The sequence below is a fragment of the Strigops habroptila genome, chromosome 1, assembly GCF_004027225.2.
Source record: "Strigops habroptila isolate Jane chromosome 1, bStrHab1.2.pri, whole genome shotgun sequence".
In the NCBI taxonomy this organism is placed as follows: Eukaryota; Metazoa; Chordata; class Aves; order Psittaciformes; family Psittacidae; genus Strigops; species Strigops habroptila.
In genome coordinates this window covers 141,922,370-141,942,407 of record NC_044277.2, presented here as the reverse complement: position 1 = coordinate 141,942,407, position 20,038 = coordinate 141,922,370, and the positions used below count along the sequence as shown (strand labels likewise).

General features: G+C 35.9%; 1 protein-coding gene across 2 annotated transcripts in view; it reads right to left on the bottom strand.

Annotated features, from left to right (window-relative positions):
• ULK4 (unc-51 like kinase 4) overlaps positions 1-20,038 on the bottom strand; it is a 225,741-nt gene that overhangs the window by 115,062 nt on the left and 90,641 nt on the right. For both annotated transcript variants that reach the window (XM_030512705.1, XM_030512714.1), the window contains exons 31-32: positions 14,488-14,580; positions 3,850-3,898 (exon numbers count right to left, since the gene is read on the bottom strand). In XM_030512705.1, coding sequence (XP_030368565.1) covers positions 3,850-3,898; positions 14,488-14,580 — 142 coding nt within the window. The remainder of the gene's footprint in view (positions 1-3,849; positions 3,899-14,487; positions 14,581-20,038) is intronic.

Here is a 20,038-nt window from a genome sequence, read left to right as displayed (position 1 = left end):
AGGACCAACTGCCCATTCACAGTAAGTGCTAGAGCTTTTATTATTTGCCATATTTGCTATCATAGTTTTCTCCAGCAGATGAGTTCAGCAGCATAAACTTGTACTCTCTGCAGAATATAAGAATAAGAGTCTTCTATTACTACTGTTTCAAGTATCCAACCTGGATGAGCTACAAGTACTTGCAAGAATCAGCAACACGCATCCATTCGTCTAGACAACCAACAAGGTATGCACCACACTGGACCAAAAGGCACTTCAAGTTTTGCAATAACCTATGATACGTGTTCCTCTATCATCCATGGGGCTACCAATCAGAAAAATACCTCTACCTCTTCCCTCAAATGATATTTGACTGCAATTTCCCAGTAGAAAACAGAACCCAAGTAAAATAGGAGTGAAGAGGCTCCCGCTTTTCCTCTCCAATGTTTTTTCCTTATTTACCGTATTTTCACAGGAAAGGTTTGTCAGAAAATAAGTACTATTTTTAGACAGTTCTAAGTGGGTGGCTACATTGCTTTAGCTGGATCACAAGGAGTGGAATCTCTGACCACAACCATTTCCTGTAGCTTGACTTTTTTTCTCCAATTAAAATTAAAAATGAAATATAAAATCCAACCACTGCTTCCATTTGGCTGCTACATGATTCTTTCTCACAATGTTGGGGGTTTTTTTATTGAAGGACTGTGGTTAAAATTATTTTTAATTAAAGAAAAAAGAAAAAAAATCAATCTAGTTATACATGGCTACAGATGCCCTACTTTCACAAAGTTTCCACAAAATTATTCGCTTTCTTGAAAAGAAGGTGTTACCCAAACAAAACCAAAGGAGTTTGTTTCTTCTTTCAAAGTATGAATATGCTTAATTTTGATTAGTTACAATTTTTCTTATGATCATGCGTAGCTCATACTCTCTTTCTTAGGGCTCAATGGAATTATGAACTTGATTTTCAACTGCAATTACAGCAGCAAGCAAAGCACACCTTCCAAGAGGATCAGTGCTGCCAGCACAACAATGTGCAAAAAGCATGTTTTGAGCATTTGAGCACAAGTTCTTTTTGTTTGGCAACTATAACATGTACAACATCGCAGTCATAAATGACATGAAAGGATACATTTGGTACAACTTGTCTGGGTTCAGAGATCTAACAGGCCCAGATACATGATAGAGAGTAAGAAATTGCCAACTCTCAGTATTATTGCTTAGACCACAACACAGACTTGTACGTAGTATATGAGATTGCTCACTGATATAGAGTTGCACTGTGAGAAGCAATCATATTAAAACCTATTTCTTGTGAATTGCCCAGTATCTGCAAGCCAACACGTCCCTGCTACTGGTATAGCTAGATTAAAGCCTGCTTTAATTCAATCATATTTAATTCAAACATTCAACCCTGCTTTGACTATAGCACAGCCTAGGAATTAAGACTGCTCTTGGAGATACTTTCCGATTCTGAGCCCACATTACTTCTCTTCAGAGCCTAAAAAAGTCAATGTCTAGTCAATGGCATCACTGGAAATAACATGAACTACATTTAACAATGCATAGAAAATACACTGGACATTTGGTCTCAGCATAGAAATTATGAAGTACTTGTTATATTCCTTGAACTTACTAGTACTAGCTCTACATTAACTGACTGATAGCATAAAATAGTGTATTGATTCTGAAGCATAATTCAAATTTAGTAGTTTAGGGTCTGGCAAAATTCTAGGTAGAACAACAGAGTGCAGTGTTACTGATGTGTGCTGTTCCTTTAAATTAATAAAAGCATAAACTTAGCCAAAGACTAGTTTATGGAGAGTAATTGGAAATAAATGATAAGCAGCTCCCTTCACCCATATGACCTATAAAGGAAGAGTTTGTTCATCTGTTCTGTTTGTGAGGAAAACCAGCCTAACAACACTTCCAGTGTACTTAGTCCTGGTTCCTGAGCCTTCCCAATTGCCTAGTGTTCCTTTGCTGAATTCACTTTTCTGTAGGGGAAACAGGATAACAGTAATGATGGTGGCAACCTTTCAGGGTCTCACATTCCTTGAGCCGAATAAGACCATAGCTGACAGCCAGTGTACTGTTAAAGCTTGAATGTTATATACGGCAACTGAAGCCATCACAGGTGTCCTAACAAAGCATATTGAAAGGGGGACTTATTGTACCCTCCCTAAAAGCTATAAGCCTCTTCCCCTCTCAACTCCAACCATAAGCTCAAAGGTAGCTATACAGGTTTAAGAGAGCTGTGAAACCTTTACAGATGACCAGCCATGCAGACAATTTTGAGCTTAGCTGCTTTTTTACTCTGTAAAAACTCTTTTTCTAGAACTCAGGAGGACAAACTGTGTGTGGGAAGGTCAGGAGGGAGCATTTGTGACTAACTCCAAATTCTTCTACTTACGTGGCAGGACATACACACATTTTAAATTCCATGACTATGATAACACTATAAAAATTACAAATTATATTGATATTATAAATTATATTCTATGACAATATTATAAAAAGTTTTTCAAGATATGGGAATATTTCTAGAGATCATAACCATGTCAAATACTCATAGCTACATACCAAAATATGTATGTGTCTGTGTGTGTATATATATATAGGCAGTTAAGTTTCAAGATTACACCTGGAGAAGTTTTAAACAATAATGCAATATTTGAGTATATTAACATGAAACATTTAACTTCCATATTTTACCGTATTCCTCTTTTGTTACTACCTAAAAGCAGTACCTATCCCAAAAGAAGACTATTTATGAAAATGTTGGTTTTATCATTAATACTTATCACAAGAAGAGATTTGTACATATATGTACAAAAAATATCACAAAGCCTGTTTTCTGTATGCTATTGGAAAAATCTATCATCACTAAAGAGGTTACTTTAATAAAAAAGGGCTTATCTGGCTATATGGTATTAAAGAGATTTAAAATGATAGTGAAATAAATCATTGCAAAGGAAGAGCGAAGATTAAAATGCTTAAACCTAAGAAATAACAAAGTTGGTTCAGAATCACATTTATGAACATCATCTACCCTGAGCAAGCTTGCGTAATTTATTCAGTGGAATCAGACTGCATACTTGGTTTTGTATTATTCTTGAAATTCATATTTATTTATAATGCATACTTATTTAGTATTCATCTGGAGCATGCTTACATGACAGAACACTTACCTGATACAAGTTCATGAACAAAAGGAGTGAAAAAAGAAACAAGAGATTGTGGAATTCGGCAATGAGAAGGCAAGGGACAGCAAAGCACCCAGCTTCCAAACTAGCCTACAGATTTTTCTTCTTCATTAACATATTTGTTTTGCAACACTCCAGACACACAAAACCATCAACAGTTTTCATGATCTTCATAAGTGGAGAATCCTACTCTGGGATGGAAATGCAGCATTTGACTATCCAAAATCACATCCTTGATATTTTAGTACGGAAAGAAATTCTAAACGTAAATAGTGGGAATCCGCATTATTATGCCAACTGAACCTGGGTTTCATACTGTTAAATAAAATGCAATTCCCTCAGCATTTCTAGCTTGAGTTGGGCAAATATATAGTTCTAATTAAGGATGAGGATCATTGATTTTTATTTTTTTCCAGGATTTTATTTGATTAAAAAAAGAAAAAAGCATTTATCTTATAAAGAAACCTTTTATACAGGTAGATTTGTCGGTGAGAACAGCATAAATGGCTGGTTATTCTAGATTCTTTTGTATTGATGCACTGTTCAATTTCATTTTATCAACATTTTATTACTTTATCAACACACCTAATGAAACTAGTTTGACGTGATTTGAGAAGTATGATATGTATCTATTATAATATATATGTATAAAAATTATTCTTACCAAGATGACTTGGAAAAGAACTGGAAAAAGATGGATTTCTTCCACAAGGCTGAAAAAAACATATTTAAGATTTATTTACAAACAGAGGAAGTGAATTCTTATTTAACACACTAAACTCACAAAAGGAGCAGAGTAGTAGAATAGCTGTTGGCAAAAATCCGTGACCCAGAACCTCAGCCTCTGACTAGCTCTCAACAAAAATGAGCTCCACTTCAGCTATTAAATAGAAACAGCAACGTTCTACTGCTTTGGAAATTACTTCTAGGTCTGCTTCACTGATGTGATTTAAGTGAGTGGAACAGTAATTAATATTTTTAAATGGCAGAAATGAATAAAAATTCAGAACTATAAAAGTATACATACCATGAAATAGCGTGCACCATTAAGAATTTGAATTAATAGACTCAGTGCACATACTGAAATTATAAATATGCTGTGTTTTTTAAAGCACGCTACATTAACTTCTTGGGTTTACCATATTAATATATGATACATTTGTCAGGCACCTCTCTTGACAATACTGAGGAGTTGTTACCCAAAAGGATTTAGCTATATTCTCTTGAATTTCAAAATCAGACACAAACCAGCACATATATATACTTATAAGAATATTCTCAAAAGACAGTAATACTTTACATTAATGCAGTCTTTTCTATTCTTAGAATCCAAAACGCTTTATATTTATTAGTAAATCATGTCTTACAAAAACTACGACTTACAAATTCTACAATCCTATGATGTTCTTTCCTGTATTATGCTGTCTGAGTTAAAGAATGATTGTCCCTTTGCCCATTCATCAAACACCACAAAACACCTAATTGTGTGTTTTGAAGATTTTCTTGTGTCTTTATAACATTACTGAGGTGCTTCATAAACAATAGGTAGGTTTAGCCTTGTGATACAGCTATAAGAACTGTCATGAAGTTCTCATGAGGAGTGAAGAGTTTATGTAAGGAAAAGAACTCATTACTTCTAAGTTAGGAAGCTTGAATTTAATGACAACTTCTGTTCTTATCAAGCTGATAGAAAAAATGCCTATATGCATTCCAATGGAAATCCGAACAAATTCCTTACATAGGTCAGAAGAACCTGAAAGCTATTCTCCTGTTCCATCTAACAACCCCTAAATATACAGTTATGGCACCTTGGACACAGCCAGGTCATAAGAAAAGTCCCCAGGATTGCAGATAGGAAGAGTTATTATATCCGAGGTTAATTTTCCGGAGCCAGATCTACTAGTTAGATGAAAAGCTTAGACCATGCCTGTAAACCAGAATTTTGCTGATGGGGTATAGCAATACTGAATGTAAAAAAAGGTCATTTAAACACCAGCCTCCCCAAAGGAGCAACTGCTGTAACAGCAATCATATTGACAAAATCAAGTTTTGCCAGCACAAATCTTCTTATGCTTAGGGCATAGTGGCATTACCCCAGCAAAAGCTGCTTACTTTGCTACGTAAGCAGCATTTAAACTGAGAACACACTGGCAGTAAAATACAATCAAATACCAGAATAGCTATGCAATCCTAGTTTAGGAAAGACCTAGAAAAATGTTTTTGTGGTAAAGAGTAAATTATGAAACAATAGGTTTCAAAAACTGTTAGCAGTTACAAAGTCAGCTATACTTTCCGCTGCGATAAGCAAAGACTAAACTAGAGCCAATATGGCTATTCTTAAAGGTCACCTGCAAACCTTTATGATTGAAACAAGAAATAGCTGGAGCCTTGAAAGAAAATTATACACACAACTTAGCTAAAGCATAAAACCACATCCAGCAATGTATTAAGACAAAGCCTAAATCTGATTTATCCTAACTTTACCTATGTATGCACAAGAGAGACAGAGAGTGACATTATCACATTCTTCATTGCTATCTTACATAGTTTTACAAAGGAAACGTCTTAAGGCAGGTGGAAGAGGAGTTTAGCTACGGAGTTCATTTCTTAGAATGGTCATATTCTAATCAAATGCTGCTTGGTTCTTTTTTGACTTTTTATAAAATTGATATTAAATGATATTAAATTAGGTCCTACCCTGTCTGGAAATCATACAGGGTCTTCACCATATATAGAAGCAAATCCTAATATTAAACATCAAGTACTTGCACTTTCTTCTCATTTAAATCTACATCCAAATAAACAACACTGGCTTGAAATAACTGGTCATCCAACTTTGTAAGACTTGCCATCAATACCATCTGAATTTTTAACACAGTAACAATTTTCAGAATGGGATTATGCCTCTGATTTTCCTTTCAAGAAATATTCAATATCTGTTTTGCTAAGACATGCTAAATTACTTGCCTGCAAAACACAAACCTACTGCAGGATCCTGAATATGGACCAAAGGCTTTATGTTACAGGTGTGATCCCTGAACAATTCCAGGCACCCACTCTGAAGTCAGAGCCTTACAACAGGTTTCTATTTTAGAGTTCAAGCTTTCTATCCTAGCAATAGCATACAAAGGAAGTATCTTATCTTAGGGTGTAAACTTACAGTGCCTTGCATTTGTGTCTCACAGGAATAATTGTAGCATGCACTAACAAAGGCAGTCTTGAGGAGACAGCATAAGACCAACTCCTTTCCTACTGGGCATCAAGAACATCTGTACTGGTTCCCTATACAGAATTCTTTGCCTGATGAAAACATGATGAGGTATTTCCGCTGTATGTGTTCAAGCTGGGTGTTATACCAAGTTGGGTGTGGGGAATAGAGTGAAATGGATAAAACGTTTGACCTTGTGTCACTGACAAAGGAATTTAATAAAGTCACTATTTCAATCCTCTAATTAAAATTGTCTAACAATTAAAATATTGTTATTTAGCCTTTTTCTTAATATTTTAGTAAATTCTCTGCTTAAATACAAAACTATAAATTCTACACATCCAGATTGCTTGTTTCCTCCTTTACAGGTTGGATTTACCTGCAGGTAGGCTAGACCTACAGTAGCAGTTGGACCCTAAATACATGAAACTATATGTGCAAGCAAATTCTGTAAAAATACAGAGCAGGAAATTTTCCAAAACACTGAGATCTGTGCTCTCGAGTCAATTCACTTTCAAAAATCAGTATTTTATAGTATTGTCATAAGCTTTTATAAAAAAGCCACAGATTGCTACACTTTGAGTAAACACTAGGAATTAGTCTTTCATTTCTCATCATACAGAATCAATACGTCTTCTAGGAGGACAGCAATGCAACAAACAAGACATTCTCCACAATAAAAACCAGGGGTGAACAGAATTTGATTTTGACCCCTGACAAATGACTTCAGAATTTGTGCTCTTTACATCAAGATATACTGCAGTCTGCTGTTGTTCATGCCTGTGGTTTTGTTCTGGATCATTCACAAAAAAACCCCCAAACCCATAAATGTGCAAACGTTTACACTGACAAGCTGAAAAGCTCCAACAAAGGCTAAAGAATGAACATAAAATGGCCAACACAGCCATGACCTCATGCCACTTTAGCAGCATAGGAGGATAGAAAGTTGGTGGAAAAAGCCAACTGGAAACTCCTCAATCTCAATCTAATGCAGCAAGTGAATTCAGGGACTGTGGTGTTTGTACAAAGGGTAATGGGTTCAAACTTAAATAGGGGAGATTTAGGTTAGAAATACAGAAGAAATTCTTTACTCAGAGTGGTGAGGCGCTGGCACAGGCTGCCCAAGGAAGTGGTAAATGCTCCATCCCTGGCAGTGTCCAAGGCCAGGTTGGACAGGGCTTGGAGCAACCTGCTCTAGTGGAAGGTGTACCTGCCCATGGCAGGGGGTTGGAACTAGATGATCTTAAGGTCCTTTCCAACCCAAACCATTCTACGATTCAATCTATGATTCAAATTCAGGAACGTGTGTTTGGAAATTGGAATAGCCTCTTAGGGCCACTGGTACCTTGAATAAGTTAAAGAGTTCACAAAAATTTACTCTTTCTGGGTAAATCCCAAATAAGAAAGACCCACTACAGAACCCGGAAGTTTCAAAGTCATCTTACTGCCACACTTTCATGCCATGCCCTGAGTTGCTGTTCCAAAGCAAAACCAATGAAATTATCATTGATTTTCAGAAATATTATACCAAAGCACAATTCACAATGGTGTCTACCATAAAACACAACAGGGAGAAAATCTAGCAACCTTATCTTTAGGGGTCCCAATTATTTTCAAGCCACTTTCTTGAAAATAGTTATTCTTCAGTTCCAATTCCTAAGCCTTCTTAGCAATAGTTTTCATTTCAAATGACTCAGAGGCAAAGAGGAAGAGAGGATTTTTGGCCTTTCTGCAGGCAGAAAATTATGTTTGCTATAAAATAATTAGATTTTTATTTAATGCTTTACTTTCTGTAATTGACAGAGAAGGAAGATAAACACAACAGAAAAGATCTATATGTAAAAGAGATACACATCACCATTATTTGATTATTATATTTTAAGACCTTTCACAAGTGTATAATTAATATTGAACATGGGAAACAAAAAAAGGCTGACTGCTATTCATAAACATAAGGGAACAAGATCTGAGAATTGAAATAAACATTTCCACTGTAAGAAAAATATCTGAGGTAGGATATTTCTTCTTTCAAATATCTTGAGTATTTGCCACAACTGTCAAACTATATGAAATTGAAGAAAAATATTTTCAGTAAGTATAATATGAAGATTTGTATTAAATGTATTGATCTATAGCAGGTTGGTTTTTATTGCATATTAGCAGTTGAATTGGTAATAGCTACCAGTTACGTGCTGAAATGAAAGGTTCTTACTTTCAATCCCAGCATAAGAGCAAAAACTGTTGCACATGTTTATTGGAAGGGTGTCAGGACAATCCCAGTCATCAGCAAGCATACTGAGAGAGAACAGGCTTTATTTTCAATTCCTGTTCAGTTTCCAGTTTCAAAATTCTTACTTTGATAGGAATATTTGTCTTTTGATATGTCTAAACCACAATGTATTGCATTTCACCAATTTCCTACAATTTTACCCTTGCCTATTCACAAGTAGCATAGAAAACCTAACCAACAATCCTAAAATAAAATGTCCTGCCTTTTTGATATAAAATCATAATACCAAATGAATCCCAGTCAGTGAAGCAGTAATTGCAAGCAGGCATGAAAACGATAACAAATTTTTAAAACCATTAGAAGTGTAGTGTATGTGTTATCAGCTACAAATATTACAGACCTACAACATGGTATAAAACAAGAAAATACTTTGACCAAAAACTTGAGGGGCACTAAGGATTATAGACATAAATAAAAATGTTTGAAGCTCCCTGACAAAGTTGGAGCCTCTGCAGCTGCTCTGCACATTCAGCGCCAACATAAAATCTTTACCTTACTGGTAAATGAGTTTATGCCTCCTCCTAGCTTTAAAAGAATTAATTTAGTCTAACACATTAAAAATACATATTCAAGCCCTTTTCAATAGCCTCCTATTTTCTTCCTTGCTGAGATTTTAAGATTTCTTCTTTCACTCTGATATCAAGGATATGAAATTTAAGCCCATAGTATTCCAATTCGCTGAAGACAGCCAGCATGCGGACAAAAGAGAGCTGGTTGGTTCCATATTCTTGAGCTTTCAAAACGTATTTTATAAGGCCCCCATCTAAAAGCTCTCAAAAAGTAGGCAGGACTGTTCAGATTGCAAAAGGTACTGCTAAAGGAGACAATACACCAGAAACGAAGTTGTGTGCACTTCTTTTACGACATAAGAACTTGATGGCATCAAAGTTGGCATCTGGCAAGTGCCAGATTAGACAAAGAAATCCAAAGAAAACCTCTAAAGATAATAAGTCTTCATACATAGGTGATTATACTATGGAATAATTATTAATGCTGAAAGTTATGTGCAAAATATCTTTTTGAACCCACATAAATTAAATGACTATTACTCATCAATAGCTACTATCTAGAGAACATGATGTCATCTTACATGGCTTTTGAAAAAACAAGTCATGAGGCTGAGAAAGCCTGCAGACAGTACTGCCACTCGCTTGCCCTCTTCCTATAGACTTTGGCCATCTACTTGAACACATGACAATGGCTTAGATCGTGGTTTAGATCTGCCTCATGGTAAACAGAGGATTTGCGGCAGAACTGAACTCATTCAAGTTTGCAACTCCAACTGTAACACCCTATCCAACTGACCCTTCCCCATCATTTGCTCGGTTTTTATTTGCTATTTATATTTGTAATGGCAAAAACTCACTATTGAAAATAGAAATAACCAAGAATGACTGGTATCTTCTTCTGTTTAATGCTTTACATTAAAAGACTAAATATGTGAACCTTAAAATATGACATTTTCAATAACTGACTTAACAGTAATATCAAATAGTAGTCTCACATTTTTAAAACTTAGACATTCAGCAATTGATGAGCAACATGAAAGAGGGAACAAAATTACAGGTTTAAGGTTAATAGCTAATTTCTTTACTAAAGGGAACTTTAACAAAATCTAACACTAAGGAGTTGTGTTCTACATTAAAAACGATTATTAGTATTACAGGTAGTGCATGACTAGACTACAAGAAGTCTCTTGCAATAATGAACCCTGACCACTGCCTTTGATATGAATTACAATGATGTGCGACTTGACAACAGTGTTATTAGCTGACATACAACATTTCAAGAGTCTGTTACTAGGGAAGTCTTCCTGCCTGCTGTTATTCAATAAAGCAGCATACATGCAAATATTATACCAAATAAGAGGAATAGCAAAGATCATATGAATTATTTGGTGGGTTATATTTAGTATTTAACTTCTCTAAACAAGAAAATCAGGATTTTTCAACTCTGTTTTCACAGATGTGAAACTAGTGTAATCAGAATCAAGTTCAAAATCTACATAGATATTCCCAAATTTCTAATAAAACTCTATCATCCTCTGACAATCTATCTACATTGTGATTTTCTCACTTTGCTGTACATGTCTAACTCTAACATGTAATTCTACCATTCAGCTCAGCTTACCTGTTACCAGAAGTACTCCGTAGTATTTTATTCATATTCATTACACAAAACAAGAAAACACATAAAACCAGGAAGTAATTTAGAAGAAATAGATCTAATTTTTAAAGTGAGCACTTAAACCTAAAACTAGGAAATTAAAACTACTAATGGAAAGAACAAAGTGTTTTTAAAGCAATTAATATAAGCCCACACTAATCAATTCACAGCAGGGAAGGAAAGCACTGAAGTGCTAGCCCTTTAGAATAATGGCAAAGAAACCACAGCAGGTTCAAAGATGATTCATGCACAATGCTAACCAGTGGTGTGAACCAAATCAAAACTCTACCGTTTCAAATCAATTGAAAGCACCACACTGAACTCCAAACAGGTTTGGGGTTGTTTGTTTTACTGATTGGTTTTTGACATTGAGGGCATGGATATTAGATAGCCTATTTCAGAAAATACTGAAAATGCTAATGTAGAACATCATGATATATGAAAAGAGGATCAATTAATTACTAACATCAACTCTAAAATGTGCCTTTAATGATCTTGGATAACTCATGGGTGTGAACAGTGGCGTAAATTAAGTTTGAAAATTGGACCATTCTTGGATGATTCAAAAGACATTGTGATAAAGAGTTCTTTTAATTAGTCAAGACAATCTGCTGCAGTGTACAAGGTTGATCCATTCATCATCTTCACTTGTATGTGTGGCATCAGAAGCAGCAGATTGTTTGGCTGCTCTTCAGCACCTTCCTGTTTTGTTTTCTGCCACCTTTTCCCCTTTCCTAGGGCAATGCCTGATGTCTGCCTAGGAAATCTACAGTAAGGACAGGAGGTGGGGAAGGTTCATTAATTTGCTCCCCTGTCCTTCAAGCCATCATAAATCTAAAGAGGGTCACACTATTCATTTCCAAATTAACTTTTTATCTCCCTCGGGAAATGACTTTAATAACAGAATGCTGTAATATGCCCCACTCTCATGACGATTTGATGCAATATCTGACACTCCCCTCACATCCACACTATTTTCTTTACTTCCTCCCTTTCATGCAACCAAAAACAGCAACCCATAAAAATCAGATTCCATAGTTTCGAGTGCTTAGCTTTCAGATGTATTAATGCCATCAAACGTTTCTGACTAAAAGCAAGTCAAGTAGCTGCAAAGAAGAGCACACAGCTAAATATATAGCTACATTTCATAACCTTATCTGTAAGACCAAGAGCCAAGGTAAGAATCATGATCCAGTATAAGTTTCCTAGAGTAGCACAGCATAAAATACCTTACAATAATCAAAAGATTTAAGAAGAGCTAATAAATTTACCATGTTAATGGAAACTGAGAAATTCACATCAACTCCTCCTTACTACTAGAAAAATCCAGCAATCTGATCATTACAAACCACAAGAAAACAGCGTAGAAAACACAAAGCAAAAGGAAAACCAAAACCTTTACAAATAGATTATGTCTGACTTTCTATTCGTGCATATAAACTACACATTAATTTGATAAACTCACAAATGACAAGGTGTCTTATGATATTGCTGATTTTGAATACAGACTTTACATAGTTAGATCAGATCTCATCCTGCTGCAGACATTTGCTCCCACTGTGAGAGGTTCAGTTCCTCCAACAACACCTTACACAAGCACAATCCAGTAAGAGCAATTAAAATAGGGGAAAAAAATTAATGCAGATTTCCAGCAGTCCAGAGACAGTCATTAATGAAGCTACATGTTTCCTTAATATCAGTAATTTCCTTTAAAAATTATCAGTCTCAAACTAGCTAAAGATGAACTCCGCTATTAATTCTCACACTGGTCCTAATGTTCACAATTTTTCTTATCATGAATCATTCAAAATTATTGAAGAAAACAAGGCAATAGGTATTTAGGAGAGTCACAAGAGAATACTATTAACACTCTTGAAGTCAGACCATTAGCTTGGAGCCAAGTATAAAATAGGCAACTGATGGACAAAATTCTGTTCAAAGCTCATCCTTCCAATATCTGCTATTTTCTTAGTAAACAAACTCTAAATGAGATTGTATCAGGCAGCAATATTTGCATGATATAAAACCAGGTTTACAAGGGAAACACCTGACTCATACATCCTCTAACCCCTTAAGGTGAAAACAAGAAAACACTCATCCTTCTCTAAAGCTGGATTTTCTTCCCCTGGATGCTCATATGATCAGACATCCAAATATTTCATGTTCTCATAGAAACATGAAACACATTAAACTTCTTTTTACAGCTACCATTTTACACATGCTGCAGCTTATGTTTCTGAGAGACGTAATTCTGCAGCACATTAATGGGGTATCACTAGAATATTCCACTGCTAAATTGAAAAGTAATAGAGTGGAAGAGTTCCCATAACACAGAGTATTAAAAACGACCCCATCAGTGGAGCAGTGGCAAAGATTACAAGCTATTTCTCAGTATTCCTGAAAAATATTACAGCATTCAAAATAGCTGTTGTACATTAGCGGTATTTTATCATAAGCTTGTAAGACATAAAAAAAATCATAATATTTGAATATCTGTGCCTCTGCTGTATAGAAAAAACTACCTGACATAGCAAACAGAAGTGTCAGGGGAAAGAAAGGTAAAAGAAGATCGAATGTTTTTTCCCACTGACACCACAAGTTAGCTGACTGACAGTATCAGCTATGAAGAAATGAAACAAAAAACTGGAGTGCATCTGTGTCCTTCCCTGTGCTAAAATAAGAACTGCTCAAATGTTGATGCCTCAATTGGGAAACACGCAGGAAAAGGCTGAGGGGATGGGAAGAAGAAAGATAAGTGTGAGATAGAAGAAAAATGGTGGGATTAAAGAAATGAGAGAGCAAGAAAGAGAAGAATGCCTTAGGTGAACATGTCTGAGAACATGCTATCATATGGAACAAACTAAACAAAACACAGGAGCCCTCCTCCTCCCTCCAGTTCCCTCCTAATTATTTTAAAGTAAGGTTAATAATAACAGCTATTTTTGAAAGATGTGGAAATAATAAGTTAAATACTAATTTAACATTTGGGTATTTTACAGCCTTTTTACTACCACTATTTTTATTCGATTCAAGTAAGTCACAGGAGAAAGCATCCACCTGGGCATCATGGGTGAAATGCAAGCTTGGAGAAGCTACAGAGACTCAGTGACAAAAGTCAAAAGATTGTGTCCTATAATGAATACTCTGCAAGGATTTTCTAAATGTCCTAAGTGCTAGAAAAAGTAGTTTGACAGTGAGATCTAAGTTATTGTTTCCTAAAAGGGAAACAATAACTAAATAACTGTTTTCCCTAAAAGAAAGATGGAAAAAGACTTTTTAGCAGGGTCTGTTGCAACAGGATGAGGGGTGATAGTTTTAAACTAAAAGAGGGAGATTCAGGATGGATGTGAGGAAGAAATTCTTTACAATGAGGGTGGCTAAACCCTGGCACAGGTTGCCCAAAGAGGTGGTGGATGCCCCATCCCTGGAGACATTCCAGGCCAGGCTGGATGTGGTTCTGGGCAACCTGATCTATTTGAAGATGCCCCTGCTCATTGCAGGGGGTTGGACTAGATGAGCTTTGAAGGTCCCTTCCAACTCAAACTGTGCTATGGTTCTACGACTGTTAATTCCTAATGGGAAAAAACAAATTGAAACAAAAAGAAGCCACAACAACAGAGAATGTGTAGTTGTATCACCTTACAGAAGCAGGTCTGTGTTCAGTCAGGGCCACCAAGAGTTTCAGGGCATACATTGGTACTGGGTCTGGAGCCATCAGAATGTGCTCATACCTGAAAGGGAATGGGGGAAAGAGGCAGCAAGAGTGAATAAAAGTCAAGAGATGCGTGTTAAAAAGCTGATATTAAAAATATATCATTTCCCATTTCTAAACTTTATAACCACCACAGTGGTTATACAATGTTGTTTGGAACTGTACAAAGCAATAAAGGTACAGTATTTGAAAACCAGCACCAGATTCTCTTTAAAAGCAGCATTTAAAAAAATAACTTTTTTTTTTAAAGAGATCTACAATTTTAAAATGTAATAAATCATTATAATTAATATAACTTACTATTAATACATTAACAATTACTGTAATATTTATGTTAGTGTAAGTATACCTATTTCTAAAACACGTTTTTATAAATAAAAATTATATTGAAACATCTATAAACCATGCATTTCGTCTGTATGCACATGATTTATCTAAATTAAACATTTTTTATATGTTAAAAAAAAATCTAATCTTAAAGAGATAAGTACAAACCAAGTCTCTAAATATTAGACAGAAGATTTACTGAGTGCTCAGGAAGACCATCAACCAACTTATATATGATTAAGCTTTATATTTTGTTTACATAGTGTTTTTTCTCAAAAGGAAACATTTTACTTATATAGCACTCGTACTGAGCTTTATGTTTTATTTCAAATGTCAAAATATACTGCTCTAACTACAGCATACTTCCATTCTCCAAGTAGCATGGAAGAGAAAATATTTCAAAACAATGTTTATTGAGAGCTACGGCAGTGAAGATAAAACTACAAGAAAAACATCTATGAAACATTTCCAAACATCACCTCATGGAAATCTTGGTAAGGGAAAACAGGCTGCTAAAAACCAAACTAGACCTTGCTGTAGCTGCTAACATTCCAGTAATGCCCACCCAGCAAACAGGGCTATTTTTATTGTGTTTAATTCAAATTGTGTGTGGATGGCAACAGGATACAATGATGGAACAGAGAAAGACATAAGCATAAAAAAACCCCCACAAACTCGGTCATGCTAAAACACCGTCTTTGATTAAAACAGTGCTACTCAAACCATGTGGAAGTAATAGAACTGGAAGCATGATTCCCTTCATTTGTAAAACCATGAAGAATTAATCAAGTATAAGTGAAGGATGATTTGTAGGAAAATGTGGTAGGTTATCATGTTTTGTACTTCCGTTACATTTGTCTTTTTTGTGTTCTAATGGGGGAAGAGGATGGAATCAAGCAAATAAAGAATTTTCTTCACATCTTGCGAACCCTAGTGCTTCCTGAGAACCCGGATCCAGAACACCTGGGTGTACCTGGCATGTACCCTGCTGTGAGCTAGCTCTTCGCTGCAGTGAAGATCCCTTCTCCCCACGCACCGAACCTCGGCACTCTGATTTACACAGGAAGGGAATCTAGAATGAGATGTGATGCTTTCTGGCCACATCTCCGATCTAGACCAGCCTAAGACAAGGAGGGTGAAGCACATGAACTGTGTAGTCTTGATGTAGCCTGTGGGAGCTCCTTCACAGAGGCTGACATTCCTGCACAAGCACACAGCCTACTGGCAACGTGCCATGGCAACTATTAGCCTGAACATGCTGCCATAGACTTGCAAACCACATTGAAGAAAAGACACAATTAACAAATTAGAAGTGCTTGCTTTATGTCTTCAGTGATTAAAATCTCTTTTACAAATAACAGATTTCAGTTCCTGAAAGAAAACTATTTCTCACTGGCAATTAAAAAGTCCCTTTCTTCATAAAAGAAGAAAACACTGCAATGCATTAGTAGGCCCTGATCCTGGAAGCCCTACATGAGAGCAGTACGTATTCCTACCAAACATAATGAGGCTATTGGCCTTTTTCTTTCCCCCAGAATCCATGACTAAGTCTTTTGAGGCAAGCAAAGATGCTATCAGGTAACTCAAGTGCCAGAAGTCATCTGCTTATGCATAAAACATGGATTTATGTCTCCAAAATGGTGATTCCCAATAGTAATAATAAATGAATCAGCCATTCCAGCTCAAAAATGTGACACTTGGCTCTATGCTTGTTTTATTATAAGCACGTCAATACCTTCCCTAAACAGGGTCCACTCTAAACAATTTTAAGCCTTCTATGTACTACATTTGAAAGAAAATTATTGTGCAGACTTAGCATTCTAATTCCTCAAGGTGCAATAAGAACCAGCCTCACTTTATTTCCTTTTACTTGAAAATCCTTTCTCCTCTCCCCCAAAGATAACATCAGTAAAGTGTATTTGTAAGGGAAAGCGCAGTGATCCATCAAACCAAATACCATCTGTGCAAACACAGATTACTAAAGTCAATGTCTTGGCAATTAATATGACGACATTGCCTGAATAAAGGCCATTAGGAGCTATGGCCTTTATATGAATATATATGAATATTCATATTCATATGAATATATGAATCTCTTCTGAAAGGAAAATACTTCGTGCTTGAGATACCTTGTTAAATTAATGAGTTCCTTCAATGATTTCCCTGCCACTTCAAAACACAAACCAATTTAGTAACAGTAGTTTTAGAGAGCATCTTATAAGGGTTTTGTAAACTCTCAGTACTACACTGCAAGGAGTTATTTTGTCAATCTTTTCTATACACAACCATGACAAAAAGAACTACAGACCTGGGGATATGGTTTCTCTTAAGATCTTCAAAGAGACTGAACATTTTATCTACAAATTATATCAAGTATTGTGGACTTCATACTTGCAGAACTGGCTTGGCAGTCTGCTACAAACAAGCTACACAATCTTCCAAATGAAATAAAACTTCATTTGCACAATCCTTTCCTTTTGCAGCTTCTGACTCAAATGTCAATTTATATATAATTCAGGATATTACAAATTCAAGAGAGCTGATGGCTCAATTTCTGATAAAAAATCTGGATATGTAACAACGCATTTGCCTTCTCTTTTTATAGCTGGAAGTTTCATTTTGGTTATGAAATGCTCAGGAAAAAAAAACCTTTTAGCAAACTGAAGTTTAATGACACTACTTGATTGCATTTGATCAAAATTCTATGAGGAAGTTAACTTTCTGATCTACAAATGCACAAATGTTTAAGGGAAATACCATTTTATTGATGACACTGAAGATGAGAAAAAAAATAGTAACCACTGCATTCCTGCATTTATCTCAAAATGAAGACTATATTTCATGCATAGTGACCAAAACTCTATTTCCTGGGTAAGTTTTACATTTGAACAAATTAACTTGTGGAAGATATTTATAGGAATGAATTACAGAGACAAATGATGATCATCATAACCTTTGTTAGAAAGAACACTACATGTTAAACCCAGATGTCCCCCTCTTCCATACCCAACAGCTTTCAGTAACAGGATCAAAAGGGGTTGAAACACCTACTTCTCCACACAGACTGCCCATGAACAAGCAGCCATTGCCTCTCAGCTTTTGACTGTCCTCCAGCCAAGTCACTCTCTGTCCCATCCTTTGTCCAGCAACAGAAAGACTGAACACCACCAGCAAACACCTCTTCAACCTGCAAACATAAGCTAGTTGCCTCTTCACTTTCTATCTGAGAGTTTTCAAATAACTCTTACTTTTTGGAATAGAGCTTTACGTTATCTTTACAAGTAGATTACATTGAATCTAAGACCTCCCTTCTCTTTAGATTTAGGCCAAATCTCTTTGCATTCAGATAAAGCCTCTTTTGAGAACAACAGAGAGTGTATGTGGATTCATTCCTACCTCCCATCAACATTTTCTTACCCATACCTAGAACATTGACGAACAAAACTTACCTTTCTTGTCTTTTTATAGACCAAACCATCTGCTTGGTCTTTCCTTAGTTTCTTTTTGAATCTTCTTCAAACTGAATTTTGACATTTTCAAAGCAAAACTGAATTTGAAGTTGGTTTTTTTCCACAGAACACCCTCCTCTGGCTTTTTGTTCCCTCTGGGCCTTCTTGCATTGATTACCTACTCTCCACAGGTGAACATGTTTAGTAGCGGCTGACTTAACCCACAGGTTCAAGTAATGTACTAAACATGCAGACACTACTTAACCCTTTCTGAACCACTAGAAGATTTACACTCTGTTTTACTCTGCTCCTAAGCTAGAGTAAAAATTGTTTATACCAAGTTCCAATATATTCCAAATATCATAAACTTCAATATTTATTTTCTTGAGATAATCTCAAATGGTTTTCCAAATACAAGTATCACCATCTCTACTGATGACATAAAAGAACTGACTCAGAAAATATTTAAAGCCCAGAACCAAGATTCTGAACTACTTCAAGGCCTTTTTTCATACATCTATAATGCAATGCATGCAAAGGTTGCACAGGTGAAGTCCCTAAAAAGGATCATATTTAGTTTCCGACCAAAAAGCCCTCCCACTCAATTGAGCTAATCATATTGGAGACAGGAGTATATGGCCTGTTCTCCTTCTAGTTTGTAATCAGTATGACCCCACACTCCCCAGTTCAATGAGAAACACCTTACAAGATTGGCATGACTACAAATGGCAAGTTCCAGAGCAAGGCCAGAATTTGGTCTTGCTTGACTCCAGGTCTCTTCCCTTATCTGAAGAAAATTATCTGACAGCTTTTAATACTGCATATACTCTATTTTTTAAAACAATATTTCCGCCTTCTATTTTAATTCATATTGATAAACTCTGTATTTCCCAGAGGGGAAAAAAAAAAATAAAACAAAGGTGTGAAAATAAGCTTCTCTATAGAGCTCTAATATTTCCTTCCCACTTTCTCTCACACAGCAAAGATTACACATCTTGCATGGACAGAACTTTGGTCCTCAAACTTTAAGAACATTAGACAATTAGCAAGAGACTGTCATTTTTGGGGAAGGCACTGTGTTTCTGATCATCATCCAGCATCCATCCCTCCACCCTTCAGTCACTTAATGTAGGGGTGGGGAACAATTTTGTCACTTAGAGCAGCTAAGTATTTAGAATTATTAACTTTTGGGGACTACACATGAAAACACACATTGTGTATCATTATTACAATAACATGAAAGATAAATCACAGAATGGTTTGAGTTGGAAAGAACCTTAAAACCACCTAGTTCCAACCCTCCAAATGATGACTCATCATTCCTGTATTGATCTTGTGTTCGTGCTCTCCTTCCCTCTACTCACAGATGTTATTAGCTCACAGTACATATGTGCATAACACAGAAAGCTTGTCTTTATGCTCACCTGCAATGAGTTTGAAATTACAGGCCTCATTTGACGATAAACCAAACAAATGAAGTTCCAGGCCACACCTGGCCCACAGGCTGTAGTTTCATCTACTCTTCTGGAGGGTTTTTCTGTTGCTTATGGCAGCAGGAAAGGACAGCAATTCAGAGGCAATAACCCCTGGGTGGATCATGGAGGACTAACCCATTCTATTTATTATCCTTTATTATTTATTATATCCTTTATTAAAAGTTAGATGCCATTCCCTATGATTTCAGAACATCTTCCATGAGGG